The sequence below is a fragment of the Mycteria americana genome, chromosome 8 (assembly GCF_035582795.1).
Source record: "Mycteria americana isolate JAX WOST 10 ecotype Jacksonville Zoo and Gardens chromosome 8, USCA_MyAme_1.0, whole genome shotgun sequence".
Lineage (NCBI taxonomy): Eukaryota > Metazoa > Chordata > Aves > Ciconiiformes > Ciconiidae > Mycteria > Mycteria americana.
The window spans coordinates 29799022-29823747 of NC_134372.1; the positions used below are offsets into that span (position 1 = coordinate 29799022).

The 24726-nt window shown below is 38.2% G+C and overlaps 1 protein-coding gene across 2 annotated transcripts in view; it reads left to right on the forward strand.

Moving 5' to 3' along the window:
* Positions 1 to 7681: 7681 nt before the first annotated feature.
* The window catches only part of ESRP2 (epithelial splicing regulatory protein 2), a 48007-nt gene continuing 30962 nt past the window's right edge, over positions 7682 to 24726 (forward strand). For both annotated transcript variants that reach the window (XM_075509736.1, XM_075509735.1), the window contains exons 1-3: positions 7682 to 7809; positions 9625 to 9777; positions 10706 to 10834. In XM_075509736.1, the coding sequence (XP_075365851.1) occupies positions 9643 to 9777; positions 10706 to 10834 (264 nt within the window). In that variant the 5' untranslated portion in view covers positions 7682 to 7809; positions 9625 to 9642. The remainder of the gene's footprint in view (positions 7810 to 9624; positions 9778 to 10705; positions 10835 to 24726) is intronic.

A 24726-nucleotide genomic window follows, 5' to 3' on the forward strand; every position in this document is an offset into this window, starting at 1 on the left:
AATCAGAAGTTGAGAATCACGCTGTTCACATCCCTTTGATTAAAGCAGCTAACCTTTGATTGATGGTGGTAGGCTCCACCTTGCTCCCCTACACCCAAAAGGTTCACAAGGGTTGGATAGATTAAGTCTTGTGCTTTCAATACCAATACAAAGGAATGCTTTTTAGTCATTTTTGCAAGATGTGTTGTGAGAAAAAGAGATTAAATTTACATGTTTTTTTATCACAAATATAATGTTAAATAAGGGGGAAAGCCCTGTATCATTTATTAAAAATCTCATCACCCTGTACAGAATGGCTCATCTTACACTGAGAGGTACAGAGCAGAACCCATAATACTGAAAAAAATCTCCACCCTTTGTTACTGAGTCCTTTTGCCTTGTCCTCCCCAAGGGAAATTATGTGTTCTTACCAGGAGTTGACTAGCACAAGTTCAACTCTTACACAAGGTGAAGCAGATTGCTGGTACTTTCATCTGGCTAGCAAGAATTTAATTTATAGACAGTGTTCCCTTCTACACGGGAACAGGAATCTACACAGCAAAAGCACGCTTTTTTCCTACTGTAGATACACCCTCAGGCAGGGATTCCTGCATAGATAGAAAGTAATCCAGACATCTGAAGAGACAAGAAGACCCGATCTTCACAAAGTAGGTGTAAAATCCTACCCAAGATGACTCATCTGTAACAGTGATAGCCAACCTGGCTGCCTTTAGTGACAGCTGCAGGTGTTCAGTAGTAACTAGCCATAGAAAACCTTGATGTGCCCTAAAGCCGTGGATTCATGATACTGTAAAGCAGCAGTACCCTTCATGTTTTCCCATTCCCATGAGTCACGGTCTTGTTTTTGTCAGGATAACTGTTTGTGGGACCAGCTTCTACCAAAATGAGGTGATGTGGTGTTCTGTTTGGTTTCAACTGAATCAGATCCAGCTTTCTGAAACTGAATCAATATTTCAAAGCTGATTCACAGTGTAGCCCCACAAATAGTAGTGCTGAAGAATCAGAGGGGACAATGAGCCAAGGGTGGGATGAGAAGGAATAACTGAGGCTGGATGAAAAGGTATGCCTGAAATTTATATTTATGTTAAATATATTTTATTATGAAACCTACAACTTAAGAGCGCAGTTTGTCATATGTGGCGGGCCCAACGAACTCCTAACTATTCCCATTTCTTCGGTGGGGGCATGTTTGCTTATAGTGCATACTAGGATTTTATCTATCTGAAAAATAACGGAGTAGATCAGACTCCTCCGCCTCCCTGCTCACACAAAGCAAAGCACTAGAGAATGGAAAGGAGTGGTTGAAAGTTGTAAGTTAAAGTTAGGTCCTAGACATCTACTTCACCCAGAGCATTATCAGTATGTTCACTCTACTCACTGTGCAGCCACTCCCAGGATACACCAGGCAACTTTCTCTTGTGTATGCCCCGGGGCTCTTTTCTTCACCACCATATATTTGAGTGTAGAAAAGGCAAAATCTTAATGTCTGTTAACTGTGTCACACTATGATTGAAGTAGTTGAGAAAACCAAGGAATGACTGAACGCAAGGTGACATTTCCTGTCAAACAAGGGTGTGCCACATTAGCAGAGGGCTGTGGAAAGGAGGTGTGGTAGTACTGGCACTTATAAAACAGCTCTGTCACAGTACATTATCACAACTCCAACTTATTGGGAAGGGAAAGGGCAGAACTCATTGCACCTGCTTGCCATGTGCTTAGTTATATCTGTGTTTATAAAGCAATTCTGTGGCTATTAAGTGATAAAATGCACTGAATTGCATCATACAGCATCTTAAATTTAAAATTTGTGCAGTATGCCAAAGGGAAGAATCTAGGTAGAGCTGTCTTTTTTCTTGTTGTTATTTTTGGTTTTTACTTGAATACATTTACTGACTGTACAATATGTTTCTTTGAGAATATTTCTTCTCAGGAATGCATATCACTCTCTAGTATCAGCCAGATGTATCAGTAAGAACACTACTTCTGTCTTACTTCCACTATATATTCCACAGCATGTAAAATACACCATCAGACCAAAGGAAGAAGGATATTTGCTCAACCATGCTCAGAAGTTAAAGTGAAGAGAGGATTTGTTGAATAGAAACAATGACATTTATTTGAGTGAGAATCTGATGACTCTACTGACATAACTGTAACTATATAATACAGTTTAGTGTAAACTAGAGTCTTCCATGCAAGCAATTGCATCTAGAGGTGCTGCAGAAAAAACAAGATAGATTTGCAAAAACTGTAGTTGTCTTATCAAGTTGCAAATGGTAGAGTAGAAAATAAACTCATCTAATCTTCCTAGAAATTGGCATATTAGTTCTGCTAGAGTCTGGTAGTAAAAAGTCAGACAAGACTTAACTTTTTAAAGACCATATACTTTCAGGACAAAGATGGTAAAAACAAAAACACAGAAGCTGTATCAGAGGCCTGATTCTTTGGGGAAATTGTTCCATTGTTGTAATTGGATGGAATAGGACATAGAGCATGTTTGAAATCCCCCTGTGAGATCCTAAGTATGTAATAATTGGTGGTGGAAGTGGAGTAAAATAAAAATAATCAAGATGAAAGAACAAGAAACCATTGAATGATAGGTCTCCTATCATGTCTATTTTGGATGCACATAATTGCATTCATCAGTTTATTATACAAAATACTTCGATGAAATGTTTTTAAAGCCTGAATACTTTTACAGGTGGTTAAGTTTTGCTTACATTTTGCATTTATATTTTACTTCTATTTATACTGTGGTGAGAAAAAGATGTGTATTAGCATATCTGTATGTGGAATAATTTTAATTAAATTATAATGAAGAAACAGGTTAAATATCAGAGCAGCTAAATCAAATGGGAAGAAAATATTATAGGAACACACCCTCATTTTTTATCAGGGTTTTTAAGTCAGCTGAGAGCTTGTGGTACAATCTGAATAAAAAGCCAGAGCTTAGTAATCTCTGCCAAGATACTCTAATGAGGCCAGTGTCAGCCGGTTGTCAGTAAAGCTTGAGAAAATGTAAGTTGCATAAATTCATCATTAATTGTGTAATTCATACAGTTGTTTTTCATTGAACAATTTGGACTCCCAGTATACAATCTTTTGTATTCACTTGATGATCAGTTCTTTCATCACTGCTATATTGCAGAATTGATTATCAACTCTCAGTAAGTGAGAGCAGTGTATAGCATGGAGATCTTTTAATGTAGATAGTGACATTTACATTTCTTATGTTGTCTAATTGTTTTTTATGTTTGCATGCAAGGTGACTGGAGTTGGGTATCCAAAGTTCCAGATGGCTTTGGCTGTCTCACTTTCAAACATCAGTGATTTTGGGTTTCAATGAACTTCTGAGAACTTTCTAGATCTACAGTGTGAATGCATTTATGTGTGGGAATATGGTGGGCTGAATATCATCAATTCATTGAAGGAGTGAATACAAAAATTCTTTTGTAAAAAGTTAAAGGACTACTGGATTTCCTGTCTTGCTATTCCTATGACTGGAAGTCTCTGAATTGGTCTGTTAAATATAAAGTATAAAATGGCCCAAACTAAATGCTTCATGTAGACATCAGGTCATTCTCTTTTCCTGTTATGAGGAGTTAACCACTTGATCTTTTCACAAAAGGATATAAAGTTTATCCTGTTGAACTTTAAATGTGCAAAGTAATTTTAAAATTTGTTGTTTATAAATTAATAAGATGATTCTATTTAATGGCATTTAAATAGTAGTGAATTAAAGCCAGCATTTTGGCTTTTAGCTATTGCAGTGAATTGTGTTATCAATTTATGTATTTAGTCTTTTTGCTAAAGTGTTGTAGTGATGGTAGCAAGGATGGTGGTAGTGGTAGTTTTTTTCCTTTATAGCTGATGTAACAAACAACCTATTATATTAAACCTCATCACTAAAAAGCAAATTTTTTACTGTTGGATATGCAGTCACACTGACTAGACTTGTGAACTGTCCATCCTTTCAATGGACAAAGAGAGGATGGGTTAGTAACAGAAGTGTTTTAATCTAAGGCTGAACATCAATTTGCTTAAAAACGTGCCACAGAAATAATATTTTTCATTGAATTTCCATTTTCATATTATACCTGAGACTAGTAAAAAAGTGACCAATTGCATTGAAAATTTATTTAGGCAGATTCTAGGAGCAATAAAGCTTCACACACAGTGAATTTTCAATGACGGGTAAGGGTAGATTGAAAGGTTCAGGAAGTACTTGCATATTCATCTCATTAGGTAACAGAAATCATATCACATGGCTTGTCTAACTCACCGCAGCTTAAAGATCCTGTCTCAACTAGTTGCAGTGAATTATTTAAAAATTTAGCAGCGAGTTCAGATTGGCCACTAGGAAAAAGTTTCTCATCAGCAGTGTAGTGCAGCATTGGAACAGGTCATCTACGGAGGTTTGGAATCTCTGCCCTTGCAGGTTTTCAAGACACAGCTAGACAAAGCATTGGCTGGTTCAGTCTAGTGTTGACAGTGGCAGTTGTGACAGCTGGCAGTCCAGCTGTGGGCACAATGTTGGACAAGAGGACTTCCAGACATCCCCACCAGCTAACATTTCAATGATTCTAATTCCAGAAAACTTTGGTAAATTATTCAAAGGAAAGCATTATTTCCAATGAGAGAAAAATCTAAATTCACTGTTTATTTGTTGTAAACTGTTCACTTTAATGTAAATCTATAATAATATTAATGAAAGACACTACTATGCATGCATGTTTGATCTGTCCATCAATTTGATATAAAAGTAAATACTTAGATCTTCAAAAGCCTGATACCTGTAATCTGGAGAAATTTGTCTAAACAGCATACACCTATACTCTAGTGGGAGCTGAGCATGTGTAAAACCTTTGTAGGATTAAGACACCGGATTGATTGTCTTCCCATAAAGGAGAGAAGCTATGTAAAATAATAGGGAAAGTAATTTCATTTTTATTTATCTAGCCTAGTCACCAATTTCATGTTGTAATTTACCTTTGAGTAAATAGAAATTAAATTCCAACTGATACAGGATTCTAAGTGAATGCTTTCAGTATGTCTTGATGGGGTTAGTATCTGCAGGGTAACAATCCATTGGAAACCACCTTTCTGAAGCACTTTTGCATATTGCCGAGCTTTTGTGAATATCCCAATGGAAATTATTTCAAGGCTTCTACACTGCATTGTTATCATAATAGACCTACCTGGCAGACCAAAAAGTCAGATGTCTCCAAAAATCTGGACAGCAGTCAAAGAACACTGTTAAGCAGTTGTTCCCATGCCCTTTCCCACTCATTTGCTGTTAAAGAAAAGATGCCAGAAAATTCTTTACATACAGGTTTATGTTTCAGGAGTTACAGTAAGCTCCTCCTTCAGAAAATATTGCTACAGCAGCTTATAATCCCACCAGGAGCCAAGGACTGAATGGGTATGAAATCTAAATGTCTTTTCACATTTACTTCTAGATCACTTATAGCTCTTTTACTTCCTGTGCCAGTTCAATTTGGAGATGCTGAGGCACACAGAGAATTTACTACTATCCCTATTGTGCAGATAAACACAAAGGCTCCATACTTATTTAATTTAGCATCTCTGTTTCTCAGAACCACAGAATAATTTTGGAGGTCATTTCGTCCAACCTCCCTGCCCCACCAGCATGGCCAATTTTGAAGTTAGACCCAACTTCAAAGTTAGTTCACTTTTCTCAGGGCATTTCAAACTGTTTTACAAGGTTAAACATCATCATCATTGTCTTCCTTTTAACTGATGAGTAAAGTATTAATAAGGAAGACAAATAACTTTACAATATCATACAAGTTTGGAACAGAAGATTGACTTTTAGCTTCCCTGAAAGGTAATTGAAGTATTTCTGTAGATCTGAATGTGACCAAGATACTACTCCAGATCTCATGTCCCCAGGTTTCATACTCCTTTTATTAGGCTATAACAAAAGAACTTCAGTGATCAGGACATTCAATCCATGGGGTTTTTTAATAATAATGTAGTAAAGGTAAAAGGGGATGGCAGTGTTTTCTTTTCTGTTTTTTTGTCTTTGTTTGTCTTGATTCATGAAACTGTATAGTGTGTATAGTAAGAATGAAATTGTCACTACAAGTTCGTCCATTGCAAGCACAATGCATTTAATGAGCTTCTTCAGTGTTCTCATGTGATCTAACCGTAAAACCGTTCTATTTTCCAGTTTTGTTTGTTTGATTAAACAAAGAAACAAACAAAATAATCACAATACTGAACTTGCATAACAATGAATGTCCATCTTTAAAACATTTATTCTCCACCCAGTGACATTTATGAGACATTATCCTTGTATGGAGCCTACAAACAAGAACCTCTATAAATATGCCTGCCAGGATTAAAACTGAAGGTGAGCAATAACTCTTTATTTCAGCAAGATCTTGGTTACAAATTAACTTTGCTAATGCCCAGTGTACAAGGGCTCGTCCCACATGTTGTTTCAGGAAGTGGATCCTGTTGCTGTTCTGTGGAGACATGCGATGTCATTCCTTTAATTTTTTTAGATCAATAACATTGCAGAGACTGGTATAAGTAAGGGTTGCATGCAGAGAGATGGAGGGTTGTGGATAGAAGCTGAATGGGAAAACAATTGCATAATCTGATACTTGAAAATGTCTGAAATCCCAGGAAGGCCAGTGTTAAATTTAAATTTTTCTTTTAAACATTTTAGAATATGTTTGAAGTCAATTTAGCTAGGATAGTTTAGATAAGTTAGTAACAGTAGAAATACATGAGTCAAGATAGTCTAACAGTAGAAACCAGATGAGTTTTCTAGGAAGCAATACTACATTTTATTAGATGAGCTAATACAATTGTGAAAAGCATACAAGCTTTTGGGCTCACTAGCCTTTGATACTATGTGTAGATTTCAAATAAATTTTCAAGGGTCTTTGGCATTGATATAAGTAGGACTTCTTTAATTTGACATGTTGCTATAAGTGAATTACAATACTTTTTTCTTTCACATTAGATCCTAAAAGACAATTACATAGGTATTGGCATTCTCTGTGCCAGTTCACTGAAGCCTGTGAGCATGTATGTCAAGCTGGCCAAGAATATATCGTGTGTATGATCTTCTATAGAAATCTGCTGGTTATAATCCCATTTTGTATGAAGTAGTCACATATTAGGCCTATGAAACAGCACCCTCATGAAGGCAGCTAAACTGTAGCAAACTGGTACTTTTTTTCTGTGAATGTAGCTACAGGTAAAATCTGTGTTTACATTTATGTGTACAGACACTGCCTCCCCCCAAACACCCCCATGATATGTGTGTGTTTGGGAGAGGAGGAATAGGTTGGGATAAGAGGAACAGTTCTCACGCTTGAAGTCAATGTATTTAATGGTTCATATTACAGACTTAAGTGATAAGAATCATCCCATACACAATGAACAGGCTGTTACACTGCTTCATTACCACTATATCCAAAGGATATAACTAACCAAAAGGAATATGAATGGGTTTTCATTCTACCAAGGACTTCTAGACATGTATTGACAGAGGAAAATATAGCTGTTGCATAAATTCAGCAATGCCAGAAAATACACTGCTGAAAACATTTTGAGTATGTAAATATATATATGTTACAGATTAAAGTTTTCATCTCAGAGTGTTTGGGAATTTGCCCTTTCTATAATGATGATCTGTCTTCAGGACTGCTTTTCAGGCAACTGCACATGTGAGCAGCAGAGACAACAGCTGAGAGGCATTTAACAACCATCTTGTAATGTTCAGTGAGATACACCTGTGCACTGCAAAGTTCTCTGCATGGCCTCTGCCAGGTAAGTACTTGCAATACGTGAATCCTAAGATAACTCACATGAGACAGCATCCTTGAGCTGTAGTATACTTTCATTGAAATAAATGGAAATGGTGATGGTGGTAGCGTGTGAATTGGTGTTTGCCGAAGGAGGTTCATAATAACTGCTATAATTAACCAATTATAAAATTAGCATGTTAAAAGAAGAAGAGAAAATGTGATGTTAATATTTAAACCCATCAGATAATCACTGTTAAATGTCCAGCTCTGTATTTGCCCATGATAGACATCAGTAGCTAAATGGCAGCACCATTTTTCATTCAGTGAAAACTGTATTTCAACACAACACTAATACTGAAGTACAAACAGGAGATTTAATTAAGCAAAAGAAAAATTATGACTAGTGTAAGTTGCAGCATTTGGCCTTTAAAAATCATTACTGATGGCAGTAGGAAAAACAATAATATGGTCAAAATAGTTTAGAGGCTTTTTGATTTTCATTTTTGCTTTAAAATAAATTTGCATTTGACAATGTCTCCAAAAATTGCCTCAGTCCCCTATGTTACAAATCTTACTACTGCTCCCATCGAGTAGGAATGCTTAAGAGGAGTATTTTTGTAGTAGCTAAACTAGGTGGTGTTTTCCCCTTGTAGAGTCTCACCTGTGAAACAGAAAAGAGGTATAGAGAAAAACTGCCAATCTTGGACTGCAGTTAATGCCCAGGAGATAGTTCTTTATTGAGGAGTTATAGGGTAGGAAATACAGGGCTTTATATTTCTATTTTGCAAAACATCCTAGATACACCCTTTCTCAAAACAAAAATTCTTTTACTAGGACCCACCTTTACAAACCATACACAGAAGGGGGCCTAAAATGCGAAGTACTTTCTGCCTGTAATATCCCTTAAAAATTCCTGTGTAATACAACACTTTTATCATACATTAACGTTGGCATTGGTGGCTCAATACATACATAGCAACGTGCACAAAAGGCAATTACTTAGAAGCAGGTGAAGACTTTTGTGCATTTCAAAGCTAAGTCATAGATTGTGTTTTAGCAACCGTACGTGTATATTCTTCAGATTACCAAAAAAATGGGACTGGGTCTGCTTGCACAGACCCCAAATCCCCCCCTACGCCGGGCGAGGGGCCGCGGGCGGCCGCGTCTCTCCGCGGGCGCGCAGCCGGAGCGCGCTTTCCCCGCGCCCAGCGCCGGACAGGATCCCGCAAAACTGAAAGCAGGTAGAGGCACTTCCTGCAGGCAGAATTAAAGAGAGAGAAAGGGAGTTTTCCTCTGATCTCCCTCAAAAACCAATCAGGCCAGATCAGCCAGGCGTTGATTCTCCCTCCGTCCCTCCTACACCTTTTCCAAAGGCCCAATGGCCTTGTCCCTCTGGGAGATTGACTAGAGTCACATGAGCTGCACCAAGGGCAGGTAACTCAGGAGAGGGGAAGGGGAAGGGGGAAGGAAAAAAAAAAAAAGAGAGAGAGAGAAAAAAAAAAAGCTCAAGCCCAGGCTGGGCTTCTGCCATGATGTCAGAGGGAAAGAAACCCACAGCTTGCTAATTTCACCTCCCAATCATCCCCGGGAAGAAGGAGATCACCGGGAACAGGTAGAGATGCAAGCTTTCTCCATTTTTTTTGTCTCAAACACCCTTACCTCCTAAATAGCTCTTTCTCTCCTCTTGATACTGTGACTCCTCGTTCGCTTCTTTCCCCCTTGATCACTTGGAGGTAGGGGGTGAGCCTTGTGGGATTTTTTTGTTCTTTGTTTGTTTGTGTGTCTCTTTTTTTCTTTTTTTTTCTCTCTTTTTTTTGACCTCTGCTTTTGATTGTAGTTGTTTCCCCCTGTGGTCATGACGGCTTCGCACAGTGACTCTTTGGTGGTGTTGTTTGGGGCAACAGCTGGTGCATATGGGGCTAAACTGGGTTCGGATGAGAGGGAACTAATTCTCTTGGTGTGGCAAGTTGTGGATCTACACAGCAAGAAGGTATGGCTTCGACACCCGGTCCGAGGGCGCGTTCCCTGGGCGCAGGGCGAGCAGGCTCGCCCGGCCGCTCGCCGCCTCCCCGGAGCCGTTTGTTCATTTCACAAATGCACCGAGGGGAAGGGAGGGAGCGGGGCCCCCGTGCCCGGGGGTCATTCACTCATCGGGTTAGTCACTCAAGAAGGTCCTTTTTGTTCCGTTTTAAGGAAAGAAGTGACTTTTAAAGAAAGTTTGGCCGCTTCCACCCCCCTGCCCCGTCCCCCGTAAAACATTTGTAGCTTCAAATTCGAAGATGTCTACGGCCTTTTGAAGCTTTGAAACAAAAAGCTGCCCTCAGTAGGCTCCAGACGTGCATGCTTTCATGGGAGCTGTCTCAGGGCAACCGTTGGACCCTTTGCGGCCTGCTGCGGGAGACTTTTTTTTTTTTTTTCCGTTTTTAACCAATGTTTGGATAACCTTTAAGAGAATATTGACTTCTTTTAATTTTTAGGCTAATCTGAAAATATGCTTTAATTTTTTTTTCCAAAAGTCTTATCATAAACAAGAACCCCCTAGAGATGAAGGGCTTTGATAAAACAAACATGACTATCAATTTCATGAACAGATTCTGGAAACTGCCTTAACATTATTGTGTGATCTCCCATTTGCAATTAACAACTCCCGCAAAAATCGGTGCTAACTGCGAAAGGCGTCACATGAAAACCGGCTCCGATTCACCGAAGCAGAGAGCGTGGCTCTCCTGGGTGGGAGGGAAGGAAACTGAGGCAAAAGGTTTCGATTTGTGAAATCGACAAATGCTTTTGCTCATTGTGATTGTTATCGGGAACGTGATACTGCACCTTTCTGATTTTTCCACAGTCTGAACACGTTGTTAAAAAGAGCTAATTCGATTGTTCCTCACTTTTGCCCATCATTTCTTAAATGTTTTTAGGTAGGGACACTACACAAATCCCTGGTGAAAGCAGACAATTTGGACTTAAGTGACCAGTGTCGGGAAGTGAGTGGCTTAACACCAGAGGGATTGGGCAAAGCTGAGCCACTGGACCGGGTTCTTCAACAGGTGAGGTGCTGCTCTTGGGAGCAGGGGCTATTCAGGGTGAAACCTGGGACAAGATTCAATTGATCTGATAAAAGAAATAGCCTTCAATTTTGCTTTTCACTTCGAAATCACTAGCAAGTTTTTGTGCTTGTTTTAAAGCTAACCCAAAAGAGACCTGAACCATTTGAAATGGGAACCCCGTAATTCTGAAACAGTTATGTACATACTGGCAGATTTGAGCTGATGCTCTAGTCCTTGGAAGATCTGGCTTCTGATTATTTTGATGGGTCTACTTTTATTCCATATTTCTCTTACTCAAGCCTTAAAAGAGTAGGCCGATAAGAGCACTATTTAATTTAGCAGTGCTAATCAAACTTTCAAAGTTCAGGTGGTATGTTTTAATTTACAGGTTCACTGCTATAGTGTGTATTTAAAAACTTGACCTTTTCTCATTTGTTGTTCTTAAAGTTAGTTGAAATCTTCAAAACTATACTTACCTAAAACATCATCTGTGCTTGTTGTGTATCACTCTTTTCCAGATGAGCTTGATTAGTTTATAAAGTGAGTGGGCTTTTTTTCCTACAATTTCTGTATTTTGCTCTTTGGCTCACTTAATATCACACTAAGGCAGTAAATCTGTAAATTTGTATGATCCTTGCAGTTCAAGAGGCCCTAAGTTACCTAAAAAATTTTAATGCAAGTAGTGTATACATATGCAGTTCCTGAAAGCTTGCTTGTTTTCACTGTCTTTTCTAGATATGAAATGTGCTTGAATGGAAAAATACAATAGTGCATTTTTGTGTAACATATAAAACTGGCTTTCCACACCTTGTCTGAATCATTCGTAGGTGTGTTTCAGCAAGAAACTTGCTTAGGCAGTAAAACAGGTTCATGTTGCTGTAACTTCTAGTGACACAGATAACTTGGCAGACTAGGTCCTAACCCTCTTTGATACTCAATGGTTAACACTTCACTCTGGAGTGAGTATCTTTGAAAATAGAAATGTGTAACTTTTATGTGTCTTAAAATCTGTCAACATTAGCTGCAGATGGCACTTATTCTACTTGCACTAGTTTTGCTAGAGTCCAAGCCCCAGAGGTGATTTTTTTTTTTTTTTTTAAAGCTTCAAAATAACCCCTGAGAAAATGTGCAGCTGCAGGTTTGATCTTGTCCCAGATCTTGCACTAAAGACATCTGGAACAGCTTAGCCTAGTACACTCTGTTTACCTTTATAACAGACACACTTTAATTATACCCAATACCTTATGAGAGATTGTATCTTATTGCCGTAAACTGCACTGTAGGTGGGTCTGCTTTAGCAAATAAAAGGAAATACTACCTTTGTGTGTACGTGGGTAGAGACTCTTGAAAAACAACAATTTTCTTCCTTTTTGGTTGGCATACCTATGCAACTAAATAATGATTTTGCTGTTAATTGTTGGATGCCAGTTGTGATGTGGCCAGTTCCGTCATAAGTCTTCTGGAACACACTTTACCTAAGCTCGTCTCCCTTCCCCTCCATGTGTTCAGACTCCGTGGGAGTTAGGAGAGAATTAATTCATCCTCCCACGTGCAATGGTGGCAAAAAGCAGAATTCCGTATTCTTTAATAGTAGATCCTTCTCTGCATGTTTGAAGATAAATCCATTAAATATTTTAATTGCATCATGTATTTTAAGGATGAGTCAGGTATTTGTCAACACATACAGATTTTCTTTTTTTTCTCAGTTAAGTGTTTTGATTAGCAAAAGCACGGGTGGGTGACGTGGTTATTTGAAAAGGAGGAGGAAAAGGAAGTAGACTTGTACCTTGATTTGAGATAATGTTATAGAGTATATGAAACTAGCTTTCCACACCCTGCTTGGATCGTGGTAGAAAATTTGATGATGCAGCTGAAAATCGCTCACTTTAGCACACATCTCAACCATGTAAATGAAAGTTTCAGTGCCTGCTTCTGGCTTTTGCCTCAGGTTCCCAGTTTCTACATGTAGAGGGAAGTGAGAATCAGCAAGCACAAATCCACTGTAACTTTTATCCGTGCTTCAGAGGTCTCTCCCAACCTCAACCATTCTGTGATTCTGATTCTGTGATTCAAAACTGATAAACAGTGGATCAGCTATTGTAGGTCTGGAGTTTTTCCACTGACCACAGAAAGCCTCCTTCTATTACTATTTAGTTCACTTTCCAGCAATGATTGGGTCTACCAAAAGCCTGTAATCTGTGGTTAAGTCTTTACTCTGCTTGTAACAAGGCACTTCAACAAATCATGCATCATTTCAATTTTACTTCATATTCTTACAGTGTTACATCTCACACGACTTACTACTTGGGTTTGTCTTAAGAAATATTCTGAAACAGGGTTCCCCGCCAATATATTTTTGCTGTGTAATTTTACAAAGCGAGGTTCTGAAGCACAGTGCACCCAAATAACCAAGCTGTTTGCTGCAGTGTATGTTCTGTACATTTTGCTGCAAGTTTTTAAATACTGTACTTGTCCAGGGTAACAAGCATTTGATTCCACAGATGCTAGTGCATTTATGGGATCCAGCTATATTTTCTGGTAGGTGATGTGCCATGTTTTGATACCGTGTTTTGGGTGGGGAGGGGAGATCCTGATAATGTACAAATATTAGGGAAATAGTTACCTGAAGTCATAAAATGTGCACCCTTTGGAAGCAGTCTGCTTGATGTATTTAGTTGAAAATGGCATTAATAACTTATCTCAATTGTTGGACCAGTAATGGTGAACTTACAGCTGCTGACTGTGATGTGGTGTCGTAGTTGCAGAATGCTACCAAGTAGAAAAATGTGAGGATTTTTTTAACAAAGTAGGAGATGTCTTGTTCAAGTGTGTATTTGGAACTGTCTTGAGCCTGTGATGTCAGCCTCTAAACATGCATTACCTACACTACTTACTAAAGGGAATAGCATCTTACGTTTCTTCCTGCATTACTAGGACATTCTTGCTGGGTTTCATTGTTCAGCTCTTCAAATCACAGGACTGGCTTATTTACCATGTTATTTATATTTTTCTAAATAACTGCTGGAGCTTTATTGTTTCCCAGTTTCCAAGCTTTTAAGGTAGAAAATTATTTTCAGGTTGCTCTCTGAAACCTTGCAGGAATGGAAGCTTGCTTTTAAAGAGCAAAACCAAAATGAACTTTGCCTTTCAGCCCCATTACTCTGTCATCAAAAAGCTGACATCTCCATGTGCTTCTCTGATTCTAGCCATGGGGGTTCTAAGTTAAAGATCGAATACTAAGTTGAAAGTGTTGTGGATTTCTTAATCCTTCCCATACAGAAAACCTGGCTGAATCAGCATGACTTGCCTTAAGACATGTTACTTTCCTTTTGCAAGGCAATATTTGCATGTCTCCCTGACAAAGGATAAGTCTAAGAAGAGCTAATAATTTTTGGAGAGCTGTCTGCAGTATTTAGCTGTAATTACCATCTTACTTTGAAGGATATACATAAAAAGGGAGAGGTTCTCATGAGAGCTGGGTCTGCTTTTGGACCTATTAAAAGCATCCAAATTTCATCTATGGATTGACATTTAAGTATTAAAAAATTGTTTGAAAGACTGTCCTAGTCTTGCTGATGTTTCATTGCATTGTACATTGAATCCAATACATCAATGATAGATTCGATTCATATTCTTAAACATAGAAAGACAAAGCTGGGCCTTTCCCCCCTGCCACTCTCCTAAACTATGCATAAATTGAAAAAACTGAGGGGTTGCCACTTAATCAGATGATAGCAAATTACCAGTTCTCTAAAGCATGTTTGGATGCCTATTGATCATCCAGCTGAGCTGCAGGTGCAACTTGTTTTCTCACATATCAACAAATTCAGCAAGAAACAAGCTGGTTAGATGAGCATTTGGAAACAAATGGGATGGGGGGAGAGGCGGAAGAACCAGTGAATTCCTCTAACCTGATAAACCGGTTACAACTTTTTTTTTTTTTAAGAGAAACTTGTTCTGCAGCCTCTTCTTCACAAAGTGCTAGCAGAAAGTTTTCTCGGCTCGCTTGCCAGCTGTCACACCTTCATTTTGGATAAATGATTTTTTGAAAATTTTTTTTAATACACCTCTGAACCTTTAGACTGCAGAAAAAAGCCTGAAAATGCAGGGTGTGTTTTGTTTTGGTGTTGTTTGGTTTGGGTTTTTTTTCTGGTGTGTGTCTCGTGGTTGGTCTTCCCTCAGTAAAACTCCTAACAGGGTCTGTATTTTGGAATATTTGCTGGGTATGAGTTCTGAATTTTTGGAGCAGGTGTCTGGCAAACTTTTGGCAAGTGTTACTGAGTTGGCTGTTATCTCCACAACGAATACTTAGGGTGTAGTTTCACAAGATTTGGCTTCAGTAGCAAAGCCAGCTTCTTGCTTGCCCCTGCACCATACTTTGCCATCTTTTTGTTGTGTCAGTAAAACTCTTTGTGAAGCTGTGCTGTAAACAGGATCACTGAAATGAGCAGGTAGGGTGGGAACTCCTAAGCTGCTTTGCTGTCCAAGCTCACGTCCCATGAAACTACACCCTTTGGTTGTATTTTCATGATCCAACATGTTTGATGGCGATACCAGCTTAAGGTATTTCTGCCCCCGCATTACGTTCTCAAGCTGCAGTTGTATGAAAACTTTTTAGTGGCACCTTTCACTTAGGTAGGTGCTGCTACATGGACCTCTCTCACCTGCATTCTGCCAATACAAAAGTTTTTGGGGCTGCATATTAAACTGGAGCAGGGCACTGTTCCAAGCTACAAATAGTTCTGGTTTGGAGCAGTTCTGTCTGATCACAGTGTGGCAGATTAGGTAGTTTTTCTGAGGGCAGCCATAGCACCATGTGTGGACAAGCAGTGCGGGTGAAATGAGAGAAATGTTTTAAGACAGGTTGGCCACCAAGCAGTTTGTATTGTGAAACTGTGGCCTTGGTTTGGTATCAGCAGTGAGTGATGAGGATTTCCTGACAGACACAAGGTGGCCTTCAGGTTGTCAGGGCAGGTAAGCGATAAACTCCTGCTGTTACAGGAGGGCTGAGTGTACTGTGTGTGTGTAGCCTTATGCAGGGTTCTTACTATGTATTAGCATCTAATAGCTCCCTATTTCCATTGAAGAGCTTAGATGAGCATTGGTTTAAACTATTGATACCTAATATTGGAATATCATCAGTCTTTATTGTGGGGAAATAAGGATGCACTAATGCTTCCTGTAGCTGCAGGCTGTTACAGCGTGGAATTTTTTTTCTTTAGCTATGAAAATGGATGGCTAACTCTTGTTTCAGAACCCTAGTTGTAATTCTGTTGTTAATGGTATAGGTAAACTATTTTTCCCTTTACGAATCCTCTGTGCTACCCAGCTCCCACTACATTATTATTGAAACACTCAAATTTGTTCTCTCAAAAACAGAGAAGAGTTAATAGCAGAAACAGTTCCTCTGTTATATACATAATATATGTATGTATACCTGAATATACATATGTAGATCATGTTAATGCATTTGTTATTGGCAGCATTTCTGTTCTGTTAGGTTTTGTGGAAAAGCAATAACCTTAGCTTCTCTGAAGGCTGCAATACTTTCATCTGAATTCCTTGAGTATTCCCTTAAACCTTGCTTTGTTCCTGTATGTAGGTGTATTTCACTTCAGAATGAGCAGAGAATTAAATAAAGGAATTTGTCTGAAGCTGCATATTCTTTTCTGTGCAAGCACAACAATGTGGTAATCTTGGCTAGCTGGGCTGTGTTCTTCTCTTAAAATTAGAAGTGCCAATATTCAATAGAAGTGAATAATTTGGCTTAGTGGTTTGAGGATGAGCCTGAGTAGACTTTTTGTGATAGCAGATGCTGCTGCTTGTTCTGGTGAAGTTAACCAGCAACATTAAATCTCTTACCAAGTCTGGGTGGATTAGCATATATAGAAAAATAACCTTTGCTATGACTTGTCCAGGATAGCTTGAAACGCCTGTCTTCACACAGTGTGATGTCGTGCAGTGTTTGAAAACTGTCTCACTAGCACATTTGGATGTTCTTGCAGCTATAATATTGTATCTGAATACTTGAATTTCTCTTGAAATTTTACTTGCAGCTTTTTAAAAAAAGTCATTTGAAGACTGTAAAACACAGGGTAGAAGCCTTTTAATACAAAGATTGCTGGATTACATGATCCTCAAAGACTCTGAACTTCTTTAACTCGCTGTAAGTAGCTACTGAAAAAGTCACTGGAAATGTGTTAATGAACTATTGTCAGGGTTTTCAAAAGTGGCCAGGGAATAATAAATGAGGAATAAAGGATTTGTAGTCTACCATTTTGACAATAAGTATACATGCAGTGCTTCTAGCAGTTCTTACATGTTAACATGGAAGCAGCTTAGAAAACTTCGTGTGGATGCTCTGGATTGTCTGCAAACCTCCACTGTTTCCCTCTTCCTCTGGTAGCATTTTGTCTAGTTCTTGTCACAGCTTTTGAAAGGATTGCACAGTTCTTGCATCTGTGTGTTGGTTTACTTGGAACTTTTTTTTTCCTTTCTAAAAAAAAACCAACTTTGTTATGCAGAAGGTCTTAGGTAGCTAAGTGCTGCCAAAACGAGGGCAACATCTCTGTCAACGTGTTGCAGCACTTCTTTGCTGAACAGTTAGGTTTAAGTGTGACGCATAGATACTGGAATTGATATTGCTAGCAAAGCAGTGTTGTGGCCAAAACTAAAAATGCTGATTGGAGATTAATTTTTTTTTTTAGCAACATAATGTCAGCCCTGTTTTATTTTATAATTTCTATGGTTAAAATTGGAACTTTTTAATTAGAAGCATAAACAGTAATTCTTCCTCTTCCTCACATTCATGTCTTTGCCATCTCCTGTCTGCTCTGGAAAAGTTTTTTTTCTTCATAATAGTTGCTGCTTTGCATAAAAACTGCAGAGATATCACGTTGTTGTTTTCCTTCATGATCAATTTCTGTTAGCTACAACCTTATTTCAAGAAAGGAGGAAAATATTGGTACTGTGAAAGGCAACTTCATGTGTGTGTCCTAAGAATGTACTGAATCAGAAGTCATGTTTGCTCTACAAACCATTTTTTAGTGCTTTGCTCTGATAAATGTGTGTTGATTTTCTTTAAACTGTTCACAGCTTACTCCAGTATACTTCTATACAGTAGCCTCTGTTCTTGCTTTTTTTATGAACAGCTGTTTTACTAATCTGTCCCTCATTCATTAAGTCTGCATGCTGTGAAGGTAGATGTGACTTATAAGATAAATATTACACAAAAGTTATTGGGAATTGAAATTTAAATGCTCACCATTTGTGATGAGTGAGAAAACAAAACAAAAAAACCAACCCTGCCACTTCTCCCAAACTTTCATTTAAAAATATTTTAGTTTTTCTTTCCCCCTGCTACCTTTCTTTGTGGAGCTGCAGTGGGCAGAGACGGGCAAAAAGTGTTGAGAAATGGATATTGTGTGAGTACTAAAATATTGGAAAGAAACTTAATTTTAAGATTAAGAAACAGTTGTATTCTCTTTTGCAAAAACTTGGCTCGTGTGATGATTTTGGACACCTGTTACCTTAAAAGAAAAGCTTCTATTACTAGAGCTCTAGGGCAGTCTCTGAATTGTGTTTATCATTCTTACTGAATTGAAATAAAAACGTAGTGGTGTTTCCATTCTCTGGCTCTAATTCTAGAGAAATTTAAGCATGTGCTTTAACATTATAATGAATTGTGTAGACGTTGGCAGTGTGTGAAGTTAAACGTCTTTACAGAAATTATGGCAGAATTACTTTCCTGATACGTCATTCTGTTGCAGTGAATTGCACTAAGAGTAAAGTAGAGTTATAGTATGCAACTTGGAAAAGAAAAGTACAAAAACCACTGTGGAGGTTTTGCTTTGTAAGTATATCTTATTGTAGCTGTGTACCTGAAAGTTAATTTAGGAGTCCTTTGCAGCTGAAGAGAGACACAAAACAGTGTATAACACATCAAACATCTTGAATCAAATAACTATTGTATTGGAGGGGGATGTATGAGATTGAGAACTGGAAAATACATAGCAGTCACAAGAATATGAGTATGACAGAGTTTTGGGGTTTCCTTGATTGATTACTCAAGTGTATTAGCCAGTGTTATTTCTTACAGTAGAATTAAATTTACAGGATGAACTTTTGCTTATCGTAAAGCATGTGAAATGGCACAATGTAAATATTAAGTGCAGCAGAAGAAAACTCCTGCTCTTGTGGTACGTTTAAAGAAACAAAAGAAAATATAAATCAACCCCTTCTTCCTATAAACCTCAGACACTGAGAATTGATCACAAGAAGCTGTGTGACTTGCTTTGTATTCGAGACAACTCATATCAAGTCTTTTCAGTCATAATGAACTCACTTTGGAAACAAGAAGCTACCTGAAAGAGCAGGTGTAGCTCTATAAGAGGAAGCAACGTCTAAACAATGCCACCATTAAAATGTCCTTTTTCTGTATTGGGCAGGTCTGAATTCCTTGGAAGGCCAAGTGTAAGTTCTGATCTTACTCAGTTATGAAAGGCTAAAATCTCAGAGATAATAACTTCTTACTCTCACTTTTCCTTTTATCAAACATAATCAATTCCTGATGCATGGGGTTGCTGCCCTGATCTGTGACTTTAAAATTTCAGACGTTAAAGGCAAGCTGACTTAGGGATCTACTTCCACTTCTTCTTTATGTTTTTGTGAAAGCCTGTTGAACAAGAAAGGGAAAACTCCCTGTTTCTGAGGCAGAGTAGAGCCAGTTTATAAAAGTTTTATTCTTTTGCTGATATTTGTAAGGGTTTGAGCAAGAATCACTTGTATTCTTATATAAGCAAAGATACTTCGTGGATCTGAAGGCTGTTATTCAGGGAGTCCATGCCTGTGATATTCTTACAGCGTAAGTTTAAAGGAGAGGCAGGAGTATGAGAAAATCTTGAAGGAAACTGAATTGTGCATAATGGGTACATCTTATTTCTTTTTATGTTTCCTCTTCTTTTTACTTTCCCTGGATATTACTACAAAAACAACCTGAAAAACAACCCAATAGAAAAAACATTCTTTAATTTTGCAGGTATTGGCTATTCTACAACTGGTTAAGCTTGCACTACAAACAATGAGGTAGTGTTGAGTAAATAGAGCAGTACCATGCATAACAGTCAATAGAGCCAGTGCTAAAGATCACATTGCTAATGAAAGTTTGTCCTTGAAACAGAGGTAAGTGGGAGTGGGGGAGGTATAGAACACTGTGAGAGAGAGCTTGGGCTTAAGTCAAGACTCTAGGAAATATTGCAGTCACAGCATTAATTAAAACCTGGAGTTTGGAAAGTATGTTCAACCTTGTCTTTCAGGCTGTAATGAGTTGCTCTGTGAGTTGAGCTGATAGCAAGCAGCCTGTGAGGAGTGTGAGGCACCATTGTAATCCTGCTTGAAATGTAGGTAAAAGGTTGACAGAGTACGGATTTTTTGCATTACTAATAATCAGAGTTTCCTTTTGCTTAAAGACAGACTCATGAATAATCTATGCTAACAAATGCTAAGGTGTTCTGCAAGATATGCATTTTTTTGCATTACTTTGTTGGTTTTGATAGGTAGTGGCCTCTTTCATACAGATTAATTGAAAGGTGAAAACTTATTTTATCTCAGTAAGTGTTTCCTTATTTAGCAGTTTCCTGACATATAATATAGCAGTAAAGTCCAGAAACTGTGAAATTCTTATGTTGCTGGACTGGGGTGCTTTATCTTACACAAGGCTAACTTCAAGTAGCTTATTTGTGGAGTACTCTGTGTATTTCAGCACTCTATTATTAAAACAGATTGTGCTTTTGGAGATAAAAGCTGTGACCTGATTGCTGTGACATTTAGATGGTTTGAACCATGGTCTTGCCTTTTATGTTTAATGCATTACCTGAATTAGATGCTGTAGATACCATAGCTGGAAAGCATGCAAATAATCTGGTGTTGCAAACTTCCATCTAAGAAATAATTAATCAAAAATGGTCATAAAATGCTCAAGTGGCATGGGTTGGACAGATCTTTGTCTTGGCAGAAAGTTAGATTTTTGCTTTCTTTCTTAGGAAGAATTAAAACTTAGTTAGCTGTTGTTTACTTTGTCGCACAAAGACCCAGGACCAATTAAAATGAGCCAAATAAACAAATAATGTGGAAGTTTCACCCTTAAGACAGTTTATCACAGTCCTGAGTCACAATGATCTGTTTTCTATGCTCTACAAACTGTCACTGGACAGACAAAGCATGACAACTGTTGCTCCATTTCTGTATTTCATAATCTACCTGTTGCTGAACCATGCCAAACAAACCTATTTTTATGCAGAAAATTAGCTGGAGGCTATCCTCATCTAAGCTAAAATTTGCAGTCCCTCTATGTAATTCTGAAGGAGTATGACGAATTTTAAAGTACTTTTCTATGTTTTGTTGAATGGAAGGATGTGACAAACTTGGAGTACCTTCCATTTTTCTCCCTTGAACTCTTGCAGTCATTATAAGAGGTATATGTAGACTGTGTGCCTTCCTGACTTCAGAACTCTGTGGTGACCAGTGTGATGATGACAAGGAGGACGACAGGGTGGTATTACTTCCTGGAACTTCAGCTTCCCAACAAAGTAAAAGATAAAGGTGGACATCTTAAACAGCTTTAAAAATATAATTCTGTATTTTTTTAACTACTACTTTTGAAGATCTGTGGTGTTTCGAATTTTATGGCAGAACCACAAGCATAGGATAGTTGAGACCTTAACCCTGTTACCTTCGTTAGCTCATGCCATGGGTGGAAAAGAATTGATTTTTTTCTATGAAAAAGGCAACAATATGAGTTTATGTCTATACAGAGACACAGTGTAGATGAAACTGCTTCGGAACAGCGGCAGAAGCAGCAGGATGTGTGATACCTGGTTTGCTGTTGTTGGACCTCTATTGGGGAAAGAATACAAAATGACAACAAGATTAGTAGGCAGTAAAAACCAACATAATATACTTGAGGAGAAGACAGTCTACAGTGCTTGAAGCTCAGTGCTGCATCTCCTTGAGACTGAGGAGAGCAAACCTGCTCTTACACTTGCAAATTCCAAAGTTGGATGGAAACTCTGACTGTTTTTGGGTAATATGTACATATGTCTCTCTCCTGAGTACATTTATGGTGGCCATTGTGACTGATTACTCACTCAGTTATTTAATACAGTTTATAGTACCTCAAGAGGCATAAGGTGATACGTAATTTGACTAGTCATATTGAGCACAGTTATATTGTCTGTGGCATGCTGGAAATGAAAACCATGCTTTTGTCCAGGCTAGTCTTCAGTCACTAAATAATCTTGGGCATTAGTGTTCAGTAGAGCAAAAAATTGCTTTCCTCTTAATAGGAGAAATCAAACTGGCAATATTGGTTTTGAACATTTCTAGTGAGGGGACCTGGGCTGCCTCTGTCATTTTCTGCAAGTTTCCCCTGCAAAGAAATAAAACCAAGGGGCAATTTCTTTTTCATGTTTGTGTCTTACTGTATTTAGTTACTATTCACTTTTCCTATTTTGCTAGAAGGGGAAAAAAAAGTTAGTTGCAGCTTGTGGCTGCACTGTGGCTTACACTTTTTTTTTTTCTTTTTTTCCATACAGCAATTTCAGTACAAGGTCACCATGTATCCATTATCAGCCATGTGGCAGTTAACAGATGAACAAAGGCAAGGGCTTACCATAGGATTCTCTGTTTAAAAAGTTACCTAGCACAATAAAGGGTTATCATGCTTGTAAATACTGCTGAAATGCAGTCTGTGCACCTCCCAGTAGTATCGACATGCTTTAAATTCCTCCATTGCATGGATAAGGCTGACATTATCACCAGGGTTTGAAGAGTGAAGGAGCAGAAAACTGCCCATAGAGAGTATTGTAAATAAATGTGAAACCCTTGTGGGTGTAGGGTCTGAGGCACAAAGTCCAAGTGAAAATATTTCCCAAAGTTGACATGTCATGGTATGTTGCGTGTATTCAAGCTTTGTATACCAAACCCATGGCTTGTTACTCTTGAAATTTCTCATGCTATATTAGAGCCTTTAAGTCTTAAGGGAGACTTCAGGGTTGCTGGATGTTTGTTTTTTTCAGTGGTGCTCCAATCTAGCTTATGTTTTGGTGGCAGAAAAGTTCTGTTAATCAAATTTGGCTGCGTCTCACCTCTTGATTTCTTCCCCTTCCCCCCCACCCCAGACAGGTCCTTCCCCAATACCCCCCACACACACACATGTATACGCTATGGTGGCATTGATGTAATGATCTCTAGTGTAGCTGCAGAATAGGCAAAACAGAGAGACTCCAAAGAGATCAGAGAATCAGACAATAGCTGAGGTTGGAAGGGACCTATAGATGTCGTCTAGTCCAACCCCTGAAAGCAGGGTCAGCTAGAGCAGGCTGCCAAGGACCATATCCAGTTGGGTCTTGAATATCTCCAAGGATGGAGACTGCAACTTCTCTGGGCAGCCTGTTTCAGTGCTCAAGCACTGGAGATCTCCTTTCTGGAACCACACCTGCAACTATGTAATTGGTTTTGGGTGTTTGCTGGCAATAAATTGTAGAGGACTTTCTGTAAAATCAGGCTTTGAGGCAAGAACTGCAATGTCTTTGCCTGTTGAAGCAGAGCTTGGAGTAGAGCATCTTCAGAGACGCCTTTTTGGAGATTGTAATTTCTTTTCCATGCTTCTCTTACCTGAAAGAAGACAGATCATTGTTATATGCTCTATGCTACAAGCAAAGAATGACCCACACCAAAGGCCTAAAAGACAGTCTAAAGCTCTAATGTAGTGAATTACAGTAATGTCTAATAAGTAATGATGATTTTTTTTAACACAGGTAAGACTGGATATCATACATGGTTATAAACAGCATGGCTTTAGTCAAAGCACATGTGATGTTCATTGCAAAGTGGTAGTATATATGATGTTAATATGTGAAGTATGTGGTCTCATTGCTAGGAGAGCTGCAATTAGAAAAGTTTAACATCTCTTTCAATTGATAGTTCATATATGGCGAAGCATGAGAGTATGCATGAGAGTGAACTCTGATATTTCTGGATTGAAAAGGAAGTGCTTTATGTGGTTGCTACTTAAGTTGTTTCTGCAACATGAAACTGCTATATATGTATAAGTCTGTATAGATCTTATAGTATTATTGATTTGTTTTGGTAAATTCTATTTGATAATCTGTCTGACAGACTATGAGCTGTAGTTCTCAAACTTCATTATACTAATAGAATGTAACAAATTTCAGGACTTAAAGAAAATGTTGAGAAATATAGTGAATTGAAATTTAGAAATAATTTTCATAAATTTAGAAAGTCTGAATTGTTAGACGTGCAAACATGAAAGTTCAGCTGTTCTGATGAGTTTTTTAATACTATAATTCATGTTACTATATATAATGCTATACATAAACATATGCATGAGTACACAGAGATACATGTATCTGTATATTAGAGCTGCCTGCCTGTAATGGTTTCTATGCTGCCCTCCACTTTTTTTTCTAGTAATTAATTACTGGAGGAAGTCTCTTATGTAGGTAAAATAATTTGTGAAGGAGATCTAAAGTAGATCTCTAGCTCCTGCTTCGCAAGGAGATGCCTGCTGGTCAGAGTGGAAATTTATTATTGATTTCTTGAAATGCATATGGGAAAAAAACAGCAGGTAGCTAATTTTCCAGGTTTGAGCAAAAGAGATATAAGCAGTTCACGTTTATGTGCCTCAGATAAAACCTTTAAAAAAACAGATAAAACGGTGTATTTTACAGATCTGTGGAGTATATTTTCACTTTCTCTGGGACAGTTACATATAAGTAATATGAGTTCTTTAAGCTCAAGGGCATATATTGGAATATATGAGCCTATGTGAGCCGAAATAACTTTCTTCTAAGTTATTCCTGAAAGTTTTCCTT